The sequence below is a fragment of the Cryptomeria japonica genome, chromosome 9 (assembly GCF_030272615.1).
Source record: "Cryptomeria japonica chromosome 9, Sugi_1.0, whole genome shotgun sequence".
NCBI lineage: Eukaryota > Viridiplantae > Streptophyta > Pinopsida > Cupressales > Cupressaceae > Cryptomeria > Cryptomeria japonica.
Window position 1 is genome coordinate 463459718 of NC_081413.1, and position 26321 is coordinate 463486038.

The 26321-nt window shown below is 37.9% G+C and overlaps 2 protein-coding genes across 4 annotated transcripts in view; one reads left to right on the forward strand and one right to left on the reverse strand.

The window, feature by feature from the left end:
* LOC131072040 (kelch repeat-containing protein At3g27220) overlaps positions 1 to 7707 on the forward strand; it is a 76228-nt gene extending 68521 nt beyond the window's left edge. For both annotated transcript variants that reach the window (XM_058008074.2, XM_058008075.2), the window contains one exon: positions 7262 to 7707. In XM_058008074.2, the coding sequence (XP_057864057.1) occupies positions 7262 to 7435 (174 nt within the window). In that variant the 3' untranslated portion in view covers positions 7436 to 7707. The remainder of the gene's footprint in view (positions 1 to 7261) is intronic.
* A 15700-nt stretch (positions 7708 to 23407) lies between these two features.
* LOC131072039 (uncharacterized) overlaps positions 23408 to 26321 on the reverse strand; it is a 354982-nt gene continuing 352068 nt past the window's right edge. For both annotated transcript variants that reach the window (XM_059211052.1, XM_059211051.1), the window contains 6 exons: positions 25407 to 25472; positions 25213 to 25292; positions 25037 to 25124; positions 24822 to 24932; positions 24016 to 24133; positions 23408 to 23890 (listed from right to left, as the gene is read on the reverse strand). In XM_059211052.1, the coding sequence (XP_059067035.1) occupies positions 23745 to 23890; positions 24016 to 24133; positions 24822 to 24932; positions 25037 to 25124; positions 25213 to 25292; positions 25407 to 25472 (609 nt within the window). In that variant the 3' untranslated portion in view covers positions 23408 to 23744. The remainder of the gene's footprint in view (positions 23891 to 24015; positions 24134 to 24821; positions 24933 to 25036; positions 25125 to 25212; positions 25293 to 25406; positions 25473 to 26321) is intronic.

The window sequence follows — 26321 nt, forward strand, 5'->3', positions numbered from 1 at the left end:
ACCCAAGTGTTGTTCTGCAGAAGACTACAATGTTCAGCTTCCATACCCTGTTCCCACTCAGGTATACCTTTAGCCTTTGCATATGTCTAAGGCTCATAAACACTGTGAATGTTGGCCATGAGAGCAAAATTAACTGTATGTTGTTGTTTGCTCTTGTTTCTAGACAATCTACCCTCAATGAGCTCATCATCATGAAGATCACCAATAGTCTTGGCCCACCATTTAGGACAGAGAGTAGAAGTACCAACATCTAAAACAGGTGGATCAACATCACCAGGAATGTCAATAACAAAGTCATCAGGATGCTTCTCAAGATTCTCTTGAGGAAAGTTGGGTGGAGCAACAACGTGCCAGGGAGACTCCACAACCTCAGAGTCAGAGTCTACTGAATCCCTCCCATCAGGTAGACCTAAGGGAAGACGAACACCCAAATTCTTAGCCTTCAAAGGCTGATGCGTAGGGCTCAAAACCGGAGAAGAGAGCTGTAAAGGTCCTCGTTCTTCATCAAAAACAACATCTCGATTGAATATGTGATGATCACTATCTACATCAATCGACCGGTAAGCTTTGTGATTATCACCGTACTCGATGAACATGAGTTTCTGACTCTTAGAATCCATCTTGGTATGCTTAGCATTTGGAATCCAAACATAAGTTGTAGAGCCAAAGACTTTCAGGTGTCTGATTTTGGGCTTCTTGCCAGACTAGGCTTCCTCTAGAGTTTTCTTCTTCATGACCTGTGTGGGAGACCGGTTCAGATGATAAACAACAGTGTAGACTGCTTCTACCCAAACTTTCTTTGGAACACTTCTATATTCCATCATAGAATAGTCCATTTCAGTTTTTGTGCGGTTTCTCCCTTCAACAACGTTTTGTTGAGGGGTGTAAGGTGTGGTAAGTTGACACTTGATGCCATGATGTGCACAAAAGTTGGAGAAATCAAAAGAACAAAATTCTCCCCCATTGTCTGACTTAAGAGTTATAATTTGTTGACTAGACTCGTTTTCTACTAAGGCCTTAAACTTTTGAAACATACCAAACACCTTTGATTTTTGTTTAAGAAAATACACCCACATTTCGCAACTAAAATCATCAACAAATAACTAGAAATACCTGGACCCAGTAATTAAAGGAGTGTTCATTGGACCACAAATGTTAGCATGAACCAATTGCAATACCTTAGAAGCTCGCTAAGAATCACCATTCGTGAATGGAGTCCAATGTTGGTTTCCAACCTGACAAGCTCCACAAACTCCATGATTTTGAGTTTGAATCTTTGGTAGACCAACAACCAAATCCTCCTGAACTAGCTGAGAGAGATAGTGAATGTTCAAATGGCCATACCGCTGATGCCAGAGATTGCTGATAGAAGAACTTTTGGCTGCCATGACATGCTCCTAAGAATCACCAGTGTCAACAAGTCTTTAAAGACCATGATCCTCAATACCCACGACAACTGTAGCATGAGTCTCTCAATCAACAATACTGCATTTGTGCGAATTGAATACCACATCCAACCGAGGAGAGTGTCTCATAATTTGAATGATAGAGAGAAGGTTGAGTTCCATGCTTGGGACATAGCATACATTGAGTAAAACTAAATTCCTCCCACCAGATTGAATTTGCACGTTGCCCTTATTGACAATAGTATACTCTTCCCCTCCAAATATCACTAAATCGGTGAAAGGCATGTATTTAGTGAACCAAACCCTCTGATGAGTTAAGTGTTGATAAGTACTTGAATCAATATACCAGGCAGAGGACTTAACATGATTTGCAGGTCTTTTAGCCATAAAGGTGTAAATGGTAGATTCCTTCTACTTAGTGTGCTCTGCAACATTAGCTTTCGGTTGAGACCCTTCCTACTTCTGTTTAGAAGCCAACTGTTTCCTATAGTCTTTCTTCATGTGACCATACTTGTGGCAATAATTACACTGAATGTTCTTTTTCTTTGAGTTGTCTTGGAGAATTGTCCTAGGCCTTTCTTCTGAGAGGATTGACTTTTCCCTTTATCCTTAGCAAAGGATTTAGCTGAGAAGGCCTGTTCTATGGAGGACGAACTAGCACCACTATTGAACTGTTGTTTCCAACGATCCTATTGCAGAAGTTTGTTGTAGAGCTCTGGAAACTTCAAGTCAACATCAGTTGAGGTTATGTTGAGCGTCTCAATAAAGTGTTCATAAGACTTTGGTAGACTTTTCAGAGTGATGACTACCATGTCTTCTTCCTCCATCTTCCGACCAATCGTCTCCAACTGAAAACAAATGTCCTTGATGTTCGTGAGATGCTCCTGCAGAGACATCTTTTTTAGGCATCATTATGGAGAATTGGTTCTTTAGAAAGAACGCATGGCTCTTGTCTGATGTTTCATGGAGATCCTTCAGATGAGTCCAAATCTTTGTAGCTGTTTTGTTGGACAACACTTGAGGCAGCTAACCATCAGTAACAAAAAAATTGATAAGCATCACGGCTTCTCGATTGCGCTCATCAAATTTGTCTAGGTCCTATCCAGCTATTGTAGGATGAATTTCCTTACCCAGAACGAGTGTATCAAGGTGGCAATATTCAAATATGGTCATCATTCATTGCTTCCAAGTGTTGTAGTTTTGGTTGTTGAACCTTTGACTACCTTCCAACATTATGTTGGTCAAAGATGCCATCTTTCACACTTTTCAAGACATGAAAAATGAGGTACATAGAAGAGGCACAAAAAATGGTAAAAGACATTCAAGTGTTGATTGCACGAAATTTGAGGCACAAATCCCAATGCACCAAAAATGGCAGCAAGCAAAAATTGCATGGCACAAATCCCAAGGTGAAAGTAAGATTGTATCATGGAACCCTAGGCACAAATTTTGAGATAGTGTAGAAACCCTAGGTCATCAAACCCTAGGTCTGATTAGGGTTAACCCTAATTGCTGCCTCAAAACCCATAGATCTAAGTTTGTAAAGTTGAAAAGGTTTGACCTTTCAGATGCACTTGAACATTGAGCATGGCTTAGACAATACACTAAGGGATTCTTTGTATGAAATAGATTATATGTCGGCTCATAGTAGTCTAGACCCCTTCATTGCATACCCAATTAACAATCCATAATTTGTAACCCAAAAAATAGTAGCTTGATCATAACATTGAAAGAATGGGTCTTTGAAGGGATTTCCTTGGTGTATTTGGGAGCACTAACACACTAAAGTTGTGTGCATTAGAAAGAAAGAAAGAAACTAATGTCCATAAATGGCCAAGAATGGGTCAAAGGGGCTCGAACATACATTGGTTACAATGACAAAGAACTAGGCTAAAAGGGTTCCTAGGCTTAAAGCAATAACAATAAAGCAAGAAAAGTAGGAGAAACAAACAAAATAGAAAAACAAGGGATGAACCAAAAAGGGCAACCCCACAATAGTACAAGCATAAATAGAAGTGGTAGGGGAAGACCAAAAGCAGAAACGCTAGTTACTTGTATTTTGGGACATGTTGAAGAAGCAAAGGATATTATCCTTGACCATTGTAGGAGTACCAATGTGGAACCTTAAGAATGTTTGTTGAGTGAAGTCTGTAATGTCCCCTTCTTAGTAGTGACCAGTTCAGTTGGCCGTTAGCCTATTCCGAAGACCTGTAGGCTAGTTAGAAGCAAAAATTAGGGTTTCCTATCTTTGGAAGGATGTTTAAGCGTTTTTTGGTGGCTTGCATGTTGGAGTTTGACAGTTTTGGTTCTGGATTCCTTCTGGGTTTTCAGAAAGCTTCACAATGATGGTACATGCATAACAAGCAGTGGAGTTTGGCAAACTTACTATTTTTAGTAAGTAGAGGCGAGGGCAGCTTATTTCTTTAGGTTTTTCTGGGTTTTCTGAGAGCTTCGCGATGGTATAACATGCAAATCAATCTGAAGACTTTTTCCGGACTTACTATTTTTAGTAAGTTGTGACGACTGCTCAGAATGTGGTTAAAATCACTTGGGAAACATTTACTAGTTTTAGCAGTATGCTATTTATAGTAAGTACTATTTTTGGCATGTTCTTGTGTTCCAACTCGGATGGCTATTTTTAGCAATGTAGTTCTATACTTTGGCCTCAACTCAACATTGGTAGTTGTCAGTAATTGAAGGAGGTCTATTTTAATGGTTAAGCTTTATATTTATTTTATTTAGACTTTGATGACTTGGAGAGGAGAAATAATATTTTTATCCCAAGTCTATTTGGCGAAATATTTTACCTTCATAATGGGGCCCCAAAATGCAGTTTAATTTTATAACTTATGGTTGGACGCCTTTGGAGGAAATTCTCATAAAAAAAGGTTTATACTTATTGTTATTTTAGCATTGGCGAAAGTTGGCGTCCACTTGAGGGAAGAATGTATTTGTTGCCAAATAAAATATTATCGTTCCTTGGGCGATTTGATGAGGGAATGAAATGAAGTGAAATGAAACACAAATTAAAGGAAATTTGAATGTTGCTATTTAATCCCATATTGGAGGGAAAGGAAGTTCGATTTGGAGAGGAAGTTATAAATAAGTGCCTTGGCCTTCATTTGGGACCATCCATGAATATTGTAATGAAGTGCTACCGGAATGCCGATTGAATGCTTCAAGGAATGCTTCCTTCTAGATTGAATGCTTAGCTTCTTGCTTGAAAGATAGCGACTAGTTGAGACTGTGGGACTGTTCTTTACTCGGGAGAATAGATGGATTTCATTGCGAAGTTTGTGTTCGAAGTTTTCTGATTTTTGAGTGCTGTGTGTGAGTTCTAGGTTGCTAGTTTTCAGTGTGGCTGTAGGTGTGTTTTGCTCATAAGTCTTTGCGTGGTCGTCTGATGGTTTTGGGCATTTGCTCATTATTCATGTAAGTTTTTCAGTGCTTAATTTGGAGTCTTCATTTTTATATTGCAAATCATACTTCTGCCCTATCCATACCATGCTAGAGTTATCTTGGGGTGTTTGCAAAATGTGTTTGGGTGAGTTTGTTGCAGTTTGTTGGTCTTAGCATGATCGCCTACCTCATAGCTTTCGTTTGCAATCAATTTTGAGTCAATCTGTTGAGTATTAGTGGAGTTGTGAGCATTTTGATGTGGTTGGAAGTCGCTGATCTGAGTTTCCAGCTTGCTGCTATTGTATTTCAGATTCTGAAAATTGTAGTGTGGAGTGTGTTCTTGGTGTGGTTGGTCTGTGTTGGTTTTGGGAGTGCTTATATTCTTATTTGCAGCGATGGACAGTGATGTTCTTAATGTAAAATCTCATGCTCTCTATTGTAAAGCTGATTAGTAGTACTAACAGCTACTTCTTTCTGGATTGTAGCATCAGACCCACTGAGTAAGTGGAAGAGGCTGGCTTGCCACCCTTCTTTGTTATTGTAATGCTGTCCTCCCGCTGAATAAGCGGTCGAGTAGATTGTAATTTCATTTTCAGTCCTCCCACTGGATATGTGGTCGAGTGATTGTTGCTCATTTCAGTTTCTTAGATTTTGTAATTTGGCTGGTTGCACTGCCAAACTGCTGTGGAAATCTCTATCACCCACTGGATAAGCGGAAGGGGCTAGCTTGCCGCCCAGCATTGTAATTTGCATTGTAATTTCCAGTTGATTATTGATGCTAACGATCCCTTTGTCACCGTATGCTCTCACCTTCCCACACTGGGCTCTTGATGATCAGAAAGTGTAAGGGTTACTTTCAGCAGTGTATTATCATTTTCTAACCCTAACGGGTGCTTGTAATTGGAAATTTTTGAAAAAAAAGTAAGGGGATATTTCAAAGTCCAAGGCTAAGGGGGACAAGATAGACAATCCTAGGAAGTAGTTAATTTTGCGTAGAACCTCTCCTAGCATTTAGTGCCAAAGAATCGCCTGTGGTAGAGAAGAAAAATAAAAAAGTAATGGGTGTCTAACCCCAAGATCAGTTTTGGGTAGGAGGTGTGTTAGAGGGTCCTCAATGTCTAGAATAGATAGAGCAATGGCCATTAGAATGAGAGTTGGGGTGTTGTGGAGTCTTAGCCATATTAGATTTCAAGGATGAACAATGTCTCGTTTATCTGTTTCTATTTGCACGTGAATCAATAGTCTAAAGGGCACTTAATGCCTCCAACATCTGTGATTGGTTGAAAGAAAGAATTGATCAATTTGGTATATCTTGGACCAACACCAAAAGATTGATTCCTGAAAGATTGAAAATGATAACCTCATGAAGAAACAAGGCCAAGCATCTTTGATCAAGGTAGCAAGAGAAAGTTGAGAGAAAACCACTATAATCTCTGTATAGATAGTGGTATCTCCAATGCATTTCATAGTAGATTGAACACTGTAAAATGAAATTCTCATTGGACTCAACCTCCATGAGAGAACAAAGATTGTAAATCTTTTCATTCTGTAAAATTTGGTGGTCAGTCTCAACATGAAGTAAATTGGGAGATTACCCACAACTAGCGAAGGGGAATCTTCAAACCATGAGACCCATGATGCTGAAGATAGTTGGGTCGAATGATGGTCCCAAAGATGCTCTGTAAGAATACTTAGCATAGAAAACTAGTTTGGCAGTAAGAAATGCTCAGCATAGCAAACCTGTGGGGTTTCTTTCAAACTAGTGCTGGTAGGTAAGGCTTTGCAAGATTTCGATAATGCTGCATTGTTATTTAATGAAGTTAACAGTTGATATTCATTTTAAGGAATTGAACTGTACCTTCATTAAAACAATATATCTTTCTTTCATTCCTTCTGGGTGATATATATTGTTTATGTTCCTAGAAGTGTCATAATCAACAGCAGGTTCGGTATAGGCACTTCTTTTACATAGGTCTAGTCAACTGGCAAAGAAAAGAAGTGGATATGTAATTATTATTAGTGTTCTTCATTGAAACTCAATAATGTAGGGGAACATGATAAATAGATTTGTATTTTTCACAAGTTTTGCTTTCATATTTGAGATCCACATTCTGTCTTGTCCTTGTCTAAAGGGCATATAAATAGACTGGGACTTCTGTTCATTTTTTTTTTCCAACATATTTCATGTTTTTAAAGGTCAAACAAGAATCTTTATGTTATGGCCATGTTTGTGGGACTGTCCTTTGGACATTATTTGAACAACAGAAGTATAAAAAATAATTATGCTAAGAGTTTTATTCGTTCTCTTGGCATACATGGTGGAGAAATGGGTAAGCATATTTTTCTAGCCTTCATATGTTATTGATGCAGGACAGTTGAAATTTGATTTAGTCAGAACAATGTACACATGAGCAATATTTATCTGTTACTCACTTGTATCTTTTATTTCCCCACAGGAATGGAGGATAATTGGGAAGACACCCTACCGCCTCAAAACTACATTAGTGGGTTTATGGGAAGGTTGGCTTTATTTCACCTCAGGTCAACGAGATAAAGGAGTCCATGACTCTTCACCCAAAAAAGTATTGGGCAAAACTTGGAGAACAAAATTACACCTGCCAGTGCAGTAATGGTTTTGTAATAATGATTCCATATAGTTTTCTTATTCTTTCATTCAATTTATTTTATTGGAGGTTTGGCATTCCACTCAGGTCAATAGGATAAAGGTGTCCATGATCCTTCAACCGAAAATGTAGTAGGCAAAACTTGGAGAACAAATTACACCTGCCAGTTCAGTAAATGAATTTTAACAATGTTTGCTTATAGTTTTCTTATTCTTCCCATGTAATCACAAATAACTAATTGCTATTCTTCATTCGATCTAGTTAAAATTCTGAAAACATGTTTTTGTTTGATTGGTCGATTTTAATAATGAACATATATTCTGCTGATGAAGACTTTCATTTTATATTCTTGATGCAATTTTTTTCCCATTAGTGTGATATTGTCAATACCATTACCTTTAGTTATTCCCATGGTAAGCAGACTCTCTTATCACTGTAGTAATACTAAGTAAAATGTATCAGTGTTCCATTAAAAACGTGCATAAACAGTCTAATTGTTGCTTTGACTTACGAAAAATTACAAAATAGCGCACAGTAAATTTTCAAGTGTAGTAAAATCTTATAAATGGCGGGTATTAAACTATATTCATTTTAGTATATGTAAATTTTATCATTAATTTTGAAGTTACATTCCTGTGTTGGGCTATTGTCTGAACAGAAACAAAAACTTCTTAGAATACATGAAGCAAAAAAATATTAAAATATGTAGGCTTTATTGATGAGATTACACCGTTTTTTCTTGGTCTTTGGCAATATTTTGAAGTAATTGGCTTGTCGAATAAGAAAACACCATGTTCAACGAATTAACCACAATTTTCCTGTATTTGATTGTAATTGTAGGACAGTTCACTTCTTCTATATATATGAGGTAAACCGTACAAAATGTTCATACAAAAGTTGCTACTTCTGTAGCTATATATATCCCGAACTATGAATACGATGAAGAATTAAAAAATCATGTTTCTTATGAGTCACCTGTATTTAATCTTAATTCTTAATATTTATGTTTCAAAGTGAAACTACTTTAGGGTATTTATTTTTATCATATTTTATTTGTTTTTCGAATTGTGGATTTTTTTTTCACCAAGGGGAAGGGGAAGGGGTGTTATTATAAATCGATATATACAATAGAGTCGAAAGTCTCTATTTATAAGAGATTACAAGAGGATGTTTCTAAATGAAACATTCATTAATAGACTGTAGAAAAGGGAACTTCCTAAGCCAACTAAGATGATCATTATAGAAACATTACAATATTTTAATACTCTCTTATGGTCGTTGTTCTAATTACCCTACAAGACATAAATTGTAGATTTTTTTGGTCACAAAATCATAGAAGGCTGTCCCATTTGCTATAGAATGCTCTGCGACAAGAGCCTACTACTAAGACCCTCCTTGATTTTGCAAAACTTAGAGACACGAAGATAAGGTTCTCAAAAAGCATCGATTTTTGTTGACAAAAAATTGGCAAAAAATTGAAACCAAGATTTTGTGGAAAAATCACAAAACCCTCCATTACGTCAAAAAAGCAAGAGCCATGATCTTGTCAAAAAGTTGTCAAACTTTTGCAAATGAGCACGATGACCCACAACAGACTACGAGAAACCACAATTTTTGTGGAAAAAATCAACAAACCTTTCCATAATTTTTTCCAAAAAAATAAGAAAACTTGCACAATTTTTGAGGAGAAAATCGAAAAAAATCCAAACAAGATTTCCAAGGAGAAAATTGAAAAAGCTCAAACAATAATTTTTTGGGGAAAAAATTATACAATCCAACAATAAGTTTTTAAAGAAAAGAATTATAAAACAATATTTTAAATAAAACTAAAAATTAAAAAACCCAACAAAATTTTTTTAGGAAAAAATATAAAATCCAATAATTTTTTTAGGAAAAAATTATAAAGCACAACAAAAATTTATAAGGGAAAAAATTATAAAACCCAAACACATAAATTATGGAAATACACCTAGATTATGGAAAAAATGTTTTCTACGTATACGTCTAGATTATAATTTATGGAGATGCTTGAACAAAGAATGACATGCCTGACATGTACAAAAGTGGTAGAAGATTGAATGAAATTAGCAAAAAATAACTACAAAGTTTGTGTATCACAATAACAAATCAATTTTTTAGTAGAGGATAATAGAGTGTTAAAAGAGCAGGTAGTAATGTTCCCAACGACCTTAAAGGTAGTGGAACATGAATGCCAAATTATGAAGCTAGACTAGTAAACAATCAACAAAAAATGACATATGCTAGACATGTCCAAAAGTGTGAGGATGGAATGGAATTAGCATAAGAAGTATATGTTGAAGTCATGGAGTAAAAGAAAGTAATATGGGAATCCATTTGAAGGTGGTCAAAACATGGGCTTAATTAGTGAAAACTCCAATAAGTAAGTGAAAGAAGCAAGTATATAACATATTAGAACACTAAAATTCCCGCTCTGCAACTTTCCCGCTTTGTTGTTCTTTGAATTTCCGTAATGGTTGTCGTTTCTGCAGGAGAGGACTCGTCCTCCTTGGATCCTGACCCCCCCCTGCTAACCTGCAGATGTGTTTGGATCTGGCTCTTGTGCTGCGCTTCCAGAGTGTTGGGTGGGCTCCCTCGGTTGGTGTCGTTGACGCTTGTAATGCGGTGCTGCATGAGGCCCGCTCCCTTGAGAAGATTCCTCTTGTGACCTCCAGCTTGGATTCTCCTCACAAGGTTCCCAAGACTGATACTGTGGGGCCTTTGCCTGGGGATGCTCAAGCGAGTACCTGGAAAGGTGCTCTTGTTGGAAATTCTAAGTCAGGGTCTTCAACATTGCTGCAAAAGGTAACTCCTGGAGAGGATGGCCTCGAGATTTCTCTCCTCGACAGTATTATGGATAATATCGCTTCCTCCCTACACCTCTGCTTGGTGGGGAGGTTCTTAGCCTTTAGACCCACTATAGATATGGTCAGAAGATGGGCTACCTCCAGATGGAAACTAAAAGGTAGTGTCTTTGTCTCTGCTATGTCGGGGGAACTCTTTCTTTTTAGATTCACTGCAAAAGAAGACTTCATTTATATTATGTTTGGTTCATGGTCTTACGGAAAACACTGCCTAACTCTCTCTAAGTGGAAGTCGGGGTTTGACCCTAGTGTAGACCTCCTCGGTCTGGCGCCGGTTTGGATCAGACTCCTTGGCCTCCCTTTGGAGTTCTGGGATGACACCATTTTTAGATGGATTCGTAACTCGTTTGGTCAGTTTGTTGATGCTGACAGTGTGACGATGCAGAAGTCTAGACTTGTTTATGCCCGCCTTTGTGTGAATGTGGCTGTTAACAACCCCCCTCGTAATTTCATAGCTCTTAAATCCAAATGTGGTAAATGGACACAGACTATTGTCTACGAGAACGCCTCCCTTTATTGTCAAAGGTGTGGAAAACACGGTCATGTTATTGCTGACTGCCCGACCCCTCAGCCTCCGGAGGAAAAGTTGAAGGAGAAGTTGTCATCCCCGGGTATTGTCAATGTGGAGGCAACTCAGAATGTTACCCCCCCCCCCCCCCCCCCCCCCCCCCGCCCTCCCCCACTCCCAACCCCTTGGTTATTGACAATTCTATGGGTCAGACCAAGGATTTGAAGGAAAAAGAGGGTCCTTAAGATACTATTGAGGAGGGCTACCCCTTCTTGGAAGGTATTCTTAATATGATGAAAACCCCTGACCCCAAGACGACACCTCCCTCCTCGGGGTGATGCTTGGGCTTAGACCTAGAAGATGGAGAGATCTCCCAGACGAAGGTAGAACAAGAAGGTCTGAATGCGGAAGCGAGTTTCAAAGAGAAGAAAGGGCACAACGAGAGCACTCAGCCAGTGCTCATGTAGTTGAATCCCAACACTATGGGAAATAGTGGGAGAAGCATTGGTGCACTGGGGTTGGGCCCACGCCTCCCATAGGAAACGTTCTGGATCCGACCTCCTCCTCTTCTGCTACTAGATCAACTGGGGAGATCACTATTCTCTCCCATGGAAGTCGTTCTGCCCTGTCATCGCTTGTGGATAAAGAGAAAGGGGAATGACAGGAACCAAAAAGAAAAACTAGAGGAAATAAGAAGGCTGATGTGGGAAACGACTCTAAGCTAGGCATACCCTCTGAGAGGACCCTCAGAACTAATGTAATGGCCAGGGAAATTGCCAGTGGAAGGCAATTAAATTTGGAAACATCTCAGAAAGGAAAGAAATGAAGTTCCTTTCATGGAACTTAAGGGGTTTAAATAGCCCCCAGAAGCAGTATGCTCTTAAGCAAAGCATAGTTACCAATAAGGTTGATATTATTCTAATCTAGGAGGTGAAAATGATTTATCAAAATTTTGCTACGCTTGTGGACAGTATATGGCCGGGTGTTGCTTTCCATTATGGTGAGGCGGTCAGTGCTTTAGGGGGAATTGCTACTCTATGGAATAAGAGCAAGTTGGATGGGTACGCGGTTGACCTTTCTCACAACTTTCTTACTACCAGGTTCACTATGAACAACTTCTCATGGTATTTTTTCAACATTTATGCTCCTAATACTAGACATGGCTGGGCTTTGGTCTGGGAGGAAATCACTACCTTCATGACTAATAATAGGGAGGCAATGTTCATGTTAGCTGGTGACTTTAACAACCCCCTTTTTTCCTCTGAAAAGCTAGGAGGTCTAACTGATCACAGTGATAGTATGCTCGACTTTGCTAACTTCATTATAAATAACGAGTTACTTGTCTTGACCTTCAAGGGAATCCTTTCACTTGGTCTAACAACAGAAAAGGCTCCAATCTGATTCAGGTCATGTTGGATAGGTTTCTAATCTCGGCGAAGTGGAACCTTGGCAACAATTCCTTGCTCTTGTCTCTCCCGCACACTATCTTTGACCATTCCCCGATCCTCCTTTCATGGGTTGACAAATCGACCTCGGGCCCCATACCCTTTAGGTATGAGATTATGTGGCACTTTCATTTGGATTTCAAATAGTGTACCCAAAGTTGGTGGAACTCCCCTGTTCAAAGTTCCGCTATGTCTAGAATTGCTAAAAAGCTGGAGATAATCAAAAGGGAGGTCAGAGCTTGGAGCAAATCTTCCTTTGGGGATATATTCAAGAGAAAGGAGGAGGCTAAAACCAATTTGGACCGCCTCTAGAGAACCATTGTGGAGGGGACCACCTCTACGGATATCCACAAAGAGGAGGAAGGGTGGAGACAAAAATGGAAAGAAATCATGAACATAGAAGAAATCTATTGGAAGCAAAGATCCAGAATCCAGTGGTTAACTGAGGGGGACAGGAACACATCCTTCTTTCATAGATCTGCTTCAAAGCACAAAAGGCATAACACTATTTGATCCATTTTCAATAACAAGAATGAGGAATTGGTGGGGAATAGCGAGATTGGCCAATGGGCTTCCCCATACTTTGCTAATGCCTACACAAATGATAGCACCATCGAACCTACTGAGGTTAGTAATAAGCTTCTCAGTCTCATCCCTCAAGTCCTGAATGATGCTGATAATGAGCTTCTGATGAGCCGCATGTTTGAAGAAGTTAAAGAGGCGGTTTTTGTGATGACTGCCTTTAAAGCCCCTGGATCTGACGACTTCCCCCCGACTTTCTTTCAGGTGTTCTAGGAAACTGTAAAGTATGACCTAATCAAAGCTACCAGGGACTTCATTTGCACTGGGAACCTTATGAAGAAGTTGAATAACACTTTCATTGTTTTGGTGCCCAAAGTTCCTGACCCGAAGTTTATGACTGATTATTGCCCCATCAGCCTGTGTAACTCGGTCTATAAGATCTTCTCTAAAGTTGTTGTCAACAGAATTAAACCCCTTCTTGAAAGATGCATCAGCCCCTCCCAAAGGGGTTTTGTTCCGGGCAGGCAGATTCTCGATACAGTCATTACTACCCATGAGGTCATCCACTCCATGAAGAAAAGTCACAACCCAGGTATGGCTCCTAAACTTGACATCTTTATGATAAAGTTAATTGGAAGTTCCTGTATGCTGTTCTTTCCAAGATGGGTTTCCAGGGAAGATTCATCAATATTATCAAGGTGGTGGTGGAAAGTGTTCACTATTCGGTGATTGTCAACGACACCCCTTAGGGTTTCTTTAAGACTGGGAAGGGTCTATGACAGGGGGACCCTCTCTCACCTTATTTGTTTATTATGGTGGTTGAAGTTTTGAGCAGGAACTTCTCCTACTTAATCAAGACTAGAAAAATCTCGGGGGTGAAAGCTGCTTCTACCCTTCCCCTGGTGGTTATGCAACAATTTGTTTATGGCACCTTCCTGTTTGGCCAGTCGTCTGTTATAGAAGCAAAAGAATGAAAACACCTGCTAGAGGATTATGCCCTTGCCTTAGGACAACTTATCAACTATAACAAGAGCAAAAATAATTTCAACACTAATAGAAATCTCCAAGGTAAACTTATGCAAATCCTTGGATGTTGTGCTGTTGATCTCCCCGATTCCTACTTGGATCTTCCCCTCACAATTAAGGAGGTCACCTCTCATTTCTGGGAGTCAATCTTAGAAAGAATGCAGAAAAAACTCGCTGGCTGGACTAGAAAAACTTTTAGTAGTGCAAGTAAACTCCAGCTTCTGTCAGCCTCTCTTCAAGGTGTCCCGATCTATTTTCTATCTATATTCAAGATATCCATTGCTATGGCTGAGAAACTTGAGAAAATCCAAAGAAATTTTCTGTGGACAAGGATGGAGGAAAAGTCCAGAATCAGCTTAGTCAATTGGGAGGTGGTGTGCAAACCTAAGTACATGGGAGGCCTAGGGATCAAAAAAATTTCAGACCTGAACAAGGCTTTGCTGACTAAAATTGGTTGGAATCTTATGAAGGACAAAGCTGATTGGAGCAAGATCATGAGGGCTAAGTATTTCAATCACACCCCCTTCTCTTCCCTTCTTTCTTCTAATGAGCTTCCACCTGGGTCTAAGATATGGAACAACATTGTAAAAAACAGGAAGCTACTTAAACATGGCCTAAAATGGTAGGTGGGCAATGGTGAGAAGATCAGATATTGGGAGGACAATTAGATTGACGATAGACCCTTGGCCTCTTCCCGGTTTAGTTGCCTCATTGGAACTCTCAAGGACTTGTTGGGTCCTCTTGTGATAAACTACATTTCTCCCTCTCACTGCTAGTCTGGGAAATAATACTCATTGGGACCATTTGGTTGGAGAGTTACAATCTCTTCTTGAGAAGGTCAGGATCCCCCATTTCACTCATACTGATAAGTTTGTTTGGGCTATGAATCCCTCAAGGACTTTCAGTGTTAAGTTGGCCTACAATCTCATGTTCGCCCCTGTGAATGATTGCCATAGCTGGAGAGAAGTTTGGAACTCTCAGCTTATTCCTAAAATTAACTTCTTTTGGTGGATGGATCTTCATGGGAAGATCCTTACTATTGATAACCTTAAAAGGAGAGGCTTCCTGCTAGCCAATCAATGTGTCATGTGTAATTGTGCTGAGGAAAGCATAAATCATCTTTTTATCCATTGCCCCTTCGCTTCTATGGTCTGGCACAAAGTTTTGCAGAAATTTAATATTGCGTGGACCTTCTTAGAAGACTTGCAATAGTTTATTAGCAACTGGATGTGCCCCTCCACTCACCAGCCGATTAGACAGTTTTGGAAACTCATCCCTCCCCATATTTGTTGGCATATTTGGAAGGAACAAAAAATCGGATCTTCCGTGAAACTAATAACTTTGTTGAAACGGTGGTTGGCATAGCGGAAAAGCTCCTCAGGGAGAACGCTTTGGTCTGCAAATGGAAAACTCCGCAGTCAACCCCTTTGGTGATGGATTGCAATTGGATTAGAACATGGAATCTGCCAAACAACTTCCTTTGATATGACAACTCAAAAAAAATGGAGAGGCTTAACACTAGATGGTTGACACCGCCCCCCTCATGGCTCAAACTTAACTTCGATGGCGCCGCTCACAGTGGAGTTGCGGCGGGAGGTGGAATTTTTAGGGATAGCTTGGGCAACTTGATTCTGGCCTATGCGGGGAATTTTGACTCCGTCTCGAGTAACATGGTTGAAGCCCTTGCACTCTTCTGGGGGCTTAAGTTGGCTCTCGATATCAATGCTAAAAGACTGATCATTGAAGGGGACTCTAAGCTGATTATTGAGGCGGCTAAAGGAGTTTCAGAGGTTAGCTGGATGATTAGCAACATTATCAAGGACATTTGGTCCATGATAGTCTGGCTTGAGGAATTTCAAATTCAACACATTTACAGAGAGGGTAACTCGGTGGTGGACTCTCTGGTTGCGACGGGCCTTGAGATAATTGGAACGAGGTGCTGGAGACACCTTGATTCTCTTTCTGACAGGCAGAAGTCCCTAATTGGGAGAGACCAAATTTCTCTACTTGCCAATGATGTGCTATGTCCTTTTTTACGGGGGGTCATTTTGGCCCATCTGCGATGTCAAGTTGCAGGAGGGAAATTCAAATTCAAATTGGGCGGGCTACGCCAAGGTGGCTTCCGGTGGTCCCCATTTTCTCCAACGCACCGATCCAGTGATGACGTGGCTGACCATCGATAATTGTATTACTAAAGGATTGAAGTGCCAACTTTTAATCATTAACTTGACTAACCTTAGCAAGTACATCACTTATTAGTATAACTAGAACTTAAGATTTCTCCACAATGAAGATCTTTGCAAGTTGGCAGATGAATTAAGAGGTGTCCCTTCACATGCTTACTGGAGCTGGCAGACACATGCCTTGGGAAACACCACAAAAGATAATTATTGCAGCTCTCACCACACTTTGGCTAATTCTCGGTCAATTTTTCTTATCTTCTACTTTGGTTTTTCCCTCTGCATAACCATTTTCTGGTCTGCGCTGCATCCCAATATCACTCTGGAGGAAGCTATTATGGGGGGGGGAGGGATTTAGTCCGGGTTGAGTCAGACACTATTGACGACTGCTTTCGCAATGACCCTTGCGTTTGGATGTATGCCAAGGAAGGGGGTATCATCCCATTCATGGAAGCCATGACTGGGTTTGACGAAAACCTCTCCATGCAATTTGTGAGCAGCTGGAATGACAGGAGAGTTGTTTTGGGGGATATTTCGTTTGAAATCAATGAGGACGTCATTGCCCAGGCTACGAGTCTTTCAACTGAGGGAAGGAAGTGGAAGAAAACCAGCAGGGTCGCAGACGACATGAAGAAGATAAACAACAATGTATTAGATACCTCCAAACCCCTTCACAAATCACCTCCAATAGCCAATGCCCTATCCACAATGTCCTTACACCCCTCCTTTGGGTCATACGACTTTCTCATGAAGTACAACTAGCAATAGATGGTACAACCTAGCCAAAGAGGATGTACAACCCAATAAAACCCTTAAAATCGACCCTTTTTTGACCAAGTATGCAATGCAAAACTGTCTCAATATAAAAAATCTAAATTACAAATAGCCCAACTATGTATCCTACATGAAAATACCAAGAAATTCTCAAGATTATGTTTCTCAATAACATGGGGAATGTCACCCGAAAGGAATTTTATCCTCCCAAATCAAAGAAGAGCAATCTCCCAAAAGAAATGACAATATCAAATATCAAACTCATTTTGTTTCTCAATAACATGGGGAATGTCACCCGAAAGGAATTTTATCCTCCCAAATCAAAGAAGAGCAATCTCCCAAAAGAAATGACAATATCAAATATCAAACTCAACATGCTAAATGAGCTTCTTTCCTAGGCAATTTAAACCCTTTCACTTTTGCCTTTTATTTAATAAAAGTCACTTTCTTTTTAATCTTCTAATGTATCATTAAAAAATAAAGGCCCATCCATTTAAAATAAATCACCTTTTACCTTCTAACTGACCCTATTACTCCATTAAATAAATTAAAATAATGATAATTAAATATTTAATTTAACTTTATTAATTAAAATCTTATATTTATTTTCTCTAAAACCATTGGACCATATAAATGAAAACTGAATCCATCGACAATACTAAAAATAGTATCACTGACAATTGACTCAATCGGTGCTCGAAACTTACTAAAAGTAGTAAGTATTGGAGGACTAACCCAAAATCATTCCAAAAAAGGGCATTATGCTCATAATAATGGTGGAAGCTCAACTAAACATCAAATACTGCCAAATTGTAGGACAAACTGCCTCCAAAGTTCCCTTACCCTAACTCATTAGCCTATAGGAACTAAACTAATTAGCCTAACGATCCACTAGCTCAACTAGTTAGGAAGGGGATATTACATTCTTGATTAAAGGGTTACCAAATTTAGGGAGAAATCAATCATTCTCATGGTCAAAGATAACCTCCACAAATATGCTTATTCTACACTCTAGCCTATTCTTACACATCCTCCACCATCACACAAACCTTTATTGACAAGATATTCCACCTCCATGGTAGACTTTCCTTGTTTGTAATCCCATTTCACTAGTCATTTATAGCAAGAAAATTTCCAACATATTACCCAACTTAAATTGAGATTAGCATACCATCCTCAAATACGATGACCAACAAAAAATGTCAATAATTGCTTATAGAAATATATGCACTACTTTAGTTTGTTACCAATAGAATCATTGGGTCAAATAGTTACCTTTCATATGTTGTATAATATCACTTTTTATACCATGAATGAGATGACACCATATCATGTTTATGGTCATTGACCACCATCTCTCCATAAATACATCCTAGGAAGTTCCAAGGAGTAAGCAATTGATTATACACTTAGCACACAATAATACTCTACACCCTAAAAGACAACCTACACACTACATAGATTGTAGAAAAGAATGAAGTAATAGTCTAAACAATACCATTCAAAGCATGCTCTTTTTTTGAATTCATCCTTATAAATAGACATCCTTGAAGATGAAGGATCACAAAAAAACTAGTACCCAAGTTTTATGGCCCTTATAAAGTTTTGCAAAATCATAGCATATGCATTGGAGCTACCAACTTCTTCTAAGATCTATCATTTTTTTCATGTCTCTTGTTTGAAAAATTTCCCAAGTCAATATATTGAAGTTTAGATTTCTATATTAAAGTTTGATATTAAAGGTTCTATCTTCTAGAACTCGTCTATTGTAGACTAGTGATCATGACAACTCCACACTCACATCACTAAAATTCTACTACATTGGCATGATATGTAACCAAAAGACACAACATGGGATACATTCTCCAATTACAACAATGATTTTCTCATTAGAACCTTTGAGGGAAAAGGTTTTTAAGGGGATGTGCATGTCGAGATCCTTCATCCTAACTCTTTACTTTTGTATAAGATGTTATAATGAAAATATTGCATGCATATACTTTGTAAGTCATCCCTTAGCTAATTATAAGTTTTCCACATGTATGCAAAGTAGTAATTCTCTCAAGTAAAATTAGTTTAAATAGAGAGATTAGGAAAGAGGAAAGGTTATCCAAAAAGTATTTGTAATAATAGAATTTTCAAAGAAGTTTGAACCCTTAAGGAGGCCCGAGGTATTTTATAATGTGATTCTATGATTTGAATGCATTACTATTTTTTATTTCATTTCTAGTGTATAATATCTATATTTCTATTTTCAGCTAATCTATTGCAGGGACAACAGTATTAGAAAATTAAGTGAATAAGTTTATCCTAATCCCAAAATACTATTTTAGAAACTTATATATAAGTGTCTTGCGCATAAGATTTCTTAAAGAGAGTTAACGATATGCTATGTTGCAATAAAAAGGCATTGAAGAAACATTTAGAGGCCTTGTCTTGACATGAAGCCAATGAAGGCAAGCATAGATTTGAGTGCCTTTGGTCCACTTCTACAATTTTTAGGTTATGCTCCAACTATGCAATTAAGGTTTGCAATTGATAATCAAAGGTGTTCTTTTCTAACTCACTTGAAACCCAAACAATTTAAATCACATCATCATCATTGATTCTCTTGTGAACTTGAGTAACCTTCTAAATGCCATATTAAGGTTATGGTGCAAGGAATACCACAATCCATCTAGTTGTTACCAAGGTATGTGGCACAAGATAGAAAAACAAAGCGATAAGGTGGACAATACCCTTATGATAGAGGAGTGATATTTTCATGAAAATATGAATGCTCAACATTTTAGAAGGTGCATTGTCCCATTTAATGTTAAAAGTGATGGGATTGTGGCTAGTGATAACAATCTCTAAATGCACATTAAACAATTGCCCTTTATAGTCTATAAGATGGAACACATTCAAATATTAGGATGTGATCTAAGCATTTGAATGCTTTGATGAAGCTAGTTCAAATGTTAGACCATGTAGACCATGAATCCATCAAGGCCAAACACTATTAAAGATACGAGTAATAGTTTTAATATAAAAAACAAGGTTCGTTCTCCCATGCACTAATGTATAGACAACATGTCTTCTTTATTCTCCCATGTATCCACCATATTAAAGTTTACACAAGTGAGCCAATTATGAAAAACACAAGTTATCAACCACCCAACACTATAACACTACTCTCTCCAAGCCATCATTAGGTGCATAATCATTGATAATGCCGATGAACCATCAATGTCTAGAGTAACACACATGGCATGACAGTTTGACTTTCCCTTGAATCAATAATGGAAAACAATAATATTAACACTCTTGCGCTACAACATCTACCCTCATACAAGGTGAGGAGCCAAGTATGGGGCCGAATCATCCTCAAGATAGCTTGAAGTAGAAAACTAAAAACCTTAAAATGTCAAATGGACTAAGCTATTGACATGCACCCTACACAAGAGTTTGATCATTCTATATTAGAAAGTAGAGCAACTACCATAATCCTAGTAGGGTGAGAGATGCAATTGATGGTTAGTGTATCACTAAGCCATAATAATATTCAATGGTGATATCACAAACTATCGAGTGATGGTAAATCCATCTTTTCAACTATCCATAATAGAGGAGTTTAGACCTTTTAGAGATGGAATTTCTTATATAATCATCTAGGTGCCCATCCGCTACATTATACCCTTGTTGCAAGCTTCACTTAAGAATCAAATGTTTAATGTTTAGATGGCTTGACTCACCAATTTTTCTAAATCTTATGTACATTGATTGCTGCAACAATATTATAAAGCGATATTAATTGTTTTTTATTATGTGAAAAACAGGTTTTGAGGGGACCCGAAACCCCTTACAACAGGTTTTGGAGGGACCCAAAACCCTCAGATTTTATCAGGATCTAGAACCCAGAGTACATAGCTGCCATAGAGAATAAACCATGAAAACCAGCAGCCCAAACACAACTGAACTAACAAAAGCCAACCAAACACTAGCATTGCCATAGGCAAAAAGAACCAGCTAGACACTTAAAATATAATCAATACAAATCATGTTGGCCATAGCAACTAGGCTATATCCTTAGACTTATGAGCAAATGACGAGGGCTAGCAAGCACCCTCAACCAAGCAACAGGGATATTCCTGACTCCCTTGACTTGAGTCAAAGACTTCAAACAACAAAAAGCATGACTAGCCCATAACCAAAACCAATCACAATTTGAACTGGGCCCTTGAAAACTATTAGCTGCTAGCCAGACAAGAAAAGACAAGGCGAATAAAATAAGCTGACTAAAAACAAAGAGATTTTGAAAGGCTTCCCTAACCTTGAAATTGGGTTTTGAAATGGCTCCCAAAACCACATCAAAGGGTTTTGAAGTGGTACCCTCAACCACCTTGAGCTGAAACAGAGGCCTAATCAAGATAGCATCCATACAAGCAAGTACCACCGCACTCTCCACCTCTATAGGAGAAGACAGAAAAAAGCTTGAAAGCAAAGATCCATCAACTAGAAAATCACCTACCTCAAGAGAAAGATCCTCCAAAACAGAAGAGGAAGCACTTGGATCTAAGAAAACATTGTCCCCCAACATCACCACCTCAATAAAGAGCAAAGGGGTGAAGATAACAATGAGCCCACACTCATATCCAAGCCAAACAAGAGCCAAAAGCTCCAAGGCCTTCCTCCAACTTCTGCCAACAAGAATCACAACCATCATCTCCACCTCAATAGGAAACTGCATGTTTCCAATAACCATCATCTCAACCTTAATATGAGACAAGACCATCTCTAAAGGACATAGTGAAAATAAACTAGATGGCTGAGAGAAGAGTGACAAAAATAGGAGCAGGAGGGCAGACAGGGAAGAAACAAAAACAAGGCATAAGCCCCCCTGTAGCCCCACAACCCAAAACCAAGGAGGAAGAGCCCCCCAAGCACGAACCAAAAGGAGAACATAAACATTGGAATCCAAGGCAATACCACCTGGATCCCAAATATCCCTGCTGCAGCCAAGCATGACCCCTTTCCCAACACCCCCTTCCTCAACCACAAGCATCTCCCCAAGAGCAACAACCATCAGGCAAAACCAAGTCCCTGAACAAAAATACCTCCCCATGGGGGACAGGAAAGAGGGCAAGAGCAGCCAAATAGAAAAACCGTCGCCCAAGGAGAGCGACTACAAACTTCCAAACCCACCGAGTAGAGCAATGTAAAACCAAGGAGGAAACCCACGACCCACAAAAAGCATGACACAAAAGATAGGCACATGCCGTAGCATCGAGGTCTCCCCCAGCCCCCAATCATCTGCAATCAATGAATCCAAACATTGCCATTGACCAAAAAGTAAGCCCCACAAGAGCCAAGGCACGAGGAAGAACAGGGAAAAAGAAAAGAGTGGCGCCATCGCCATCCTCATCCCCTACATCATCTCCATCTACAATTAAACCCTCAAACTCCCGCTCATCTCCCAACAAAGATCAATATAAAATAAAGCAATATTAACTGTTACGATTTAATGCCTTTGGGATTGTTGAGTGTGAAATATTTCATTCCCATGCAACAATTCCAAAAGCATTGCACACATTGTAAGAGCCTGAAATGACATAATTATCTGACAACAAAAAAATGTTCATAGCCTTGCATAAATCAAGCTCTATAAATAGTATATCATTAATCACTTCTAATAATTTTAAATTTTAGTTTCCAATGACAATTTATCTATATTTGAGGATGCATCTCTCCTTTTAAGTTACTAATATAGAAAGAAGCTATAGTTGAAGGAACTTGGGTTGTAGCAAAATTAGGCCTTCCCCTTAACTTCCTCCTTACAAATGACCCAAAACCAATAGCCAAGTTAAAATTTTAATTTGCACGGATAAATATTTAATATACTCGTGAAAAGGAAAAGCTACAAACTTGTTTCCTTGTGAGTAGGCTTGGAATTTGATGGCCTATATGACTGTTTTCCCACTTTTAGATTGTATATGACATGCTAAGAAATCATTGGACTGAATTCATTGACATGCTGTTTTTTTTTCTAAAACCATATATATGATGATTCAAATTATTAATAAACCGTAAAAAATTAAAGTAATATATATTATATAGTATCATAATTTTTAATATCCATATATATTATTTTGAAATGTTTATTATACAGCTACAAATTTATTTATAATATTTTAAAATGCTAGGATAGAGTTGTTTCTAATTTTATAATATTTTAATATAAAATTTTAGTATCTATTTTCTTATTTGAATTTAGAAATTTAGTTAATTTATTTATTTTAAATATTTTTTATACGAGTTTAGAATCTTGTCATAATTGAAATGATATTTTAATATTAATTTTTAGAATAGTTTCTATTTTAATTATAAACAATATTTGAGTATGAATTCAGAAACTTGATAGTAAATGTATATTTTTAACAAATATTACAAGGATTTTTATTTATTTTCAATAAACAACATTTTCATTTTAATTATCATCTTTTTCAAACTAAATTGTAGACAACCACAATTAAAAACTTTACAATTATCATTAAATATTTTTTTGACAATTAATATTGTTCTTAAAACGTCAAATGAAAGGCATTGCAATAATGAAACCGTGACCGTCAAATTCCAGGCCTGATTGCGAGTATAGAACTGTATGGTAGAAAATATACATTTAGAACTCGTGAAGCTTGATGCAAGCTGTGATATAGAAAAGCTCGAATTGTTTTTTGTACATGAGGTCAACATACAAAACAATAATGCTTGAACGTCAGCATTACATTGCAGGATACAGATTACTAAGAGCGAGTATAGGAACAGAACAACAGTCAAATTCCACTTTAAAATAGGATGTCAAGGATCAAAAGCGTGGATATTGAATACGGACATCAACTAACAATTCAAAAAAGAAGTTTTTACCAACGAGAGACACAATCAACGACACTTAGTCAAAAACTTCCCTTCCCAACAGCTGTCTGGGTTTTAAGGGAGTTTCTATCGACGATTAGCCATTGGATGAGCAGAAAGAGACTTTGCTACTTGAGCATGGGAAACATTTCCATACAAAGTAGTCCTCTGTCGGGGTATTCTTCCAATTGAACTGATTATCCTCTCCATTTCCATAGGATGTAATTCTTCTCCTGCATTAGAAATAATTGATGGGAAGTTAATGGATGACAAGATTCACAATTATAAAGTCCATAGATACGAGAATACTTGACTTGAAGCTCAATAGTTCCAACTTTAGTAATGACAATGACACTACCATGTGAAGCTCCTGCTGCACGAGTAATGCTTTCATTCATAAGAGAGCCACCCATGTCATTGCAACCCACAGATAGCAAGAACTGTGCACCAACTGGTCCCATTTTAACCCATGAGGCCTGGACAAAACAATCAAGCAATCATTAATGAAGTATTATACCAAATGTTACAAGACTTGGACTCGCCTCAGATTTGACTCCAAGGTTCCAAAGACCCGGCAAATTGAAAAAAACTGTAATATAGAGATTTTAAAGGATTCAAAATTTATTTCATACACCCTTTAATAAATAAACTTTAGAGACACAATAAACTAATCAAATAGAAGCTACTTTGACTATATATACAAGTATAAAAAATGAATTTTAATTTTAATTGAAGGAAACAACGTTGGTATATATGTCACATGTATACAAATCTCGTGAATTATGAAATCCATGACATAAAATATAAGTTTATAACTCAGAGGAACTACTCAGAGGAACTTGCATTACTTATCCCAACATCACGGCAAGCAATGTGCTGGTGTGTAAAATAGGTTCTGGTATATCATCAGCACATCATATTTACATTTTAAAATTTCAACTTCATTTATTTTATTTTTCAGTTATTTTAATAGTCATACCCTATCATCCCCAACATTTAAGAAACATTTTACGTTTGCCATCCTGGAAACCATGTCCTTTAGCCTCCCTGTCCCGAAAATATAGACAAACACTGATTTTGCTACAAAGATTCTTGAAAAATTGCACAAAGTTATTTCTAATGTCTAAATGTAAAAGCATGCTTGTTAACTGTGCTTTTTTGTACCTGAATGTTAGTGATGAATGGGTGAAGAGCAAGCCGTGCAACTGCATGCATTAGTATACACTCTCTTTTAGTTGGTCCCTTTCTAGCCTTTCCTCTCAAATACAATGGAGCCTGTAAATTCAACTCTTAAGATAAGTAAACACGCATCAGTGCCAACTTTATATCTTTCTATTAGTCAAAGTATGGCATCTACTCCCTTGAAGTAACAATTTTACCTCCATATGAACAAACGGTAGTGGCACAAACTCCGTAAAACCGTTAGTTCTTTTTTGTAGGTCTCTAATCTGAATAAAATGCTTTGCCCTACATCCAAAGCATATAGTAAATTGCTTTTACTAGTTGCATCCAAAGAGACTTCAGCTACGGATCTAGCCTGGTATTGTTAACTCACCAATGAGCAGGCTGATCAACATGGCCGAACATAATTGTAGCAGTGGTTCGTAATCCAATACGATGTGCAGTTTCAATAACCTACTAATATCATACATACAATACAATACAATTACAATTTGCAACAGAAAAATTCGTTGACAAAGATATGAAATGTAAGAAATATGAAGAAAGAGCGTAGTTCACAAAAAGAACCTCTAGCCACTGTTCTGAAGTAATTTTGTCTGGACAGAGCAATCTTCTGATTTCATCATCTAATACCTGATTGGACAAAGTACAAATTATATATGATATAATTAACTACATTTTAGATAAAGCTTGTTTAACCCTATAAAGAACTTCAAAGAACACAAGGTTTCATGCACGGGTGTACTTCATCTTAGTTACTTTCAACAAATAGATTTTACCAGCATGATCAAACAAAGCATTTATAGAAACACAATAGACTCGAGCACTAAAATATTAAGAGTGCGAGCAATTGAGTTCCATCCAGTTCATAAACAGCCTAGGGTGATTTGAGTTTGCAATTTGTTAGTCTTTTTGTTTTGACAATTCAAAGTACACATACATAGTATGCACATAAATGTCACTTTAAAGGTCCTTTTTCAAAAACACTCCAACACTTGCATCTGAACTCCATTGCTTTAGCTGCAACATGAAATTAGTCTATTTCAAATTCTTAATATGTTAGTATTTGTTTCTTCAGCTATCTTGTTCGTTCTTTATTGGTTTTGGGTAGTTGTCATGAGATACAAAGTGCAAATTTAACAATAGAAATGAAGGCAATAGACCACCTAATTAGAACTGTAACAACAAATTTCTATCATGCTATTTCTATACATGATCTATAAGAACATGCATGTGTTATCTACTTCTTCATCTAGCCATCGTCCTACAAAGAATGACTATGTAAATAATTATTATACAAAGAGGGAGAAAAATGAAGCATTGGCTGGGATCATGATGGCTCATATTCTAATTTCAACTATTGTAGATTCATGAACACTCACAGCTTCTAGAGACAAGTCAAACCAAGCGGTACCACTAACATCATTATAACTTACAGTTTGGAACATAGGTGCTAACTAGGGTGAGGACCCTTCTAACGAA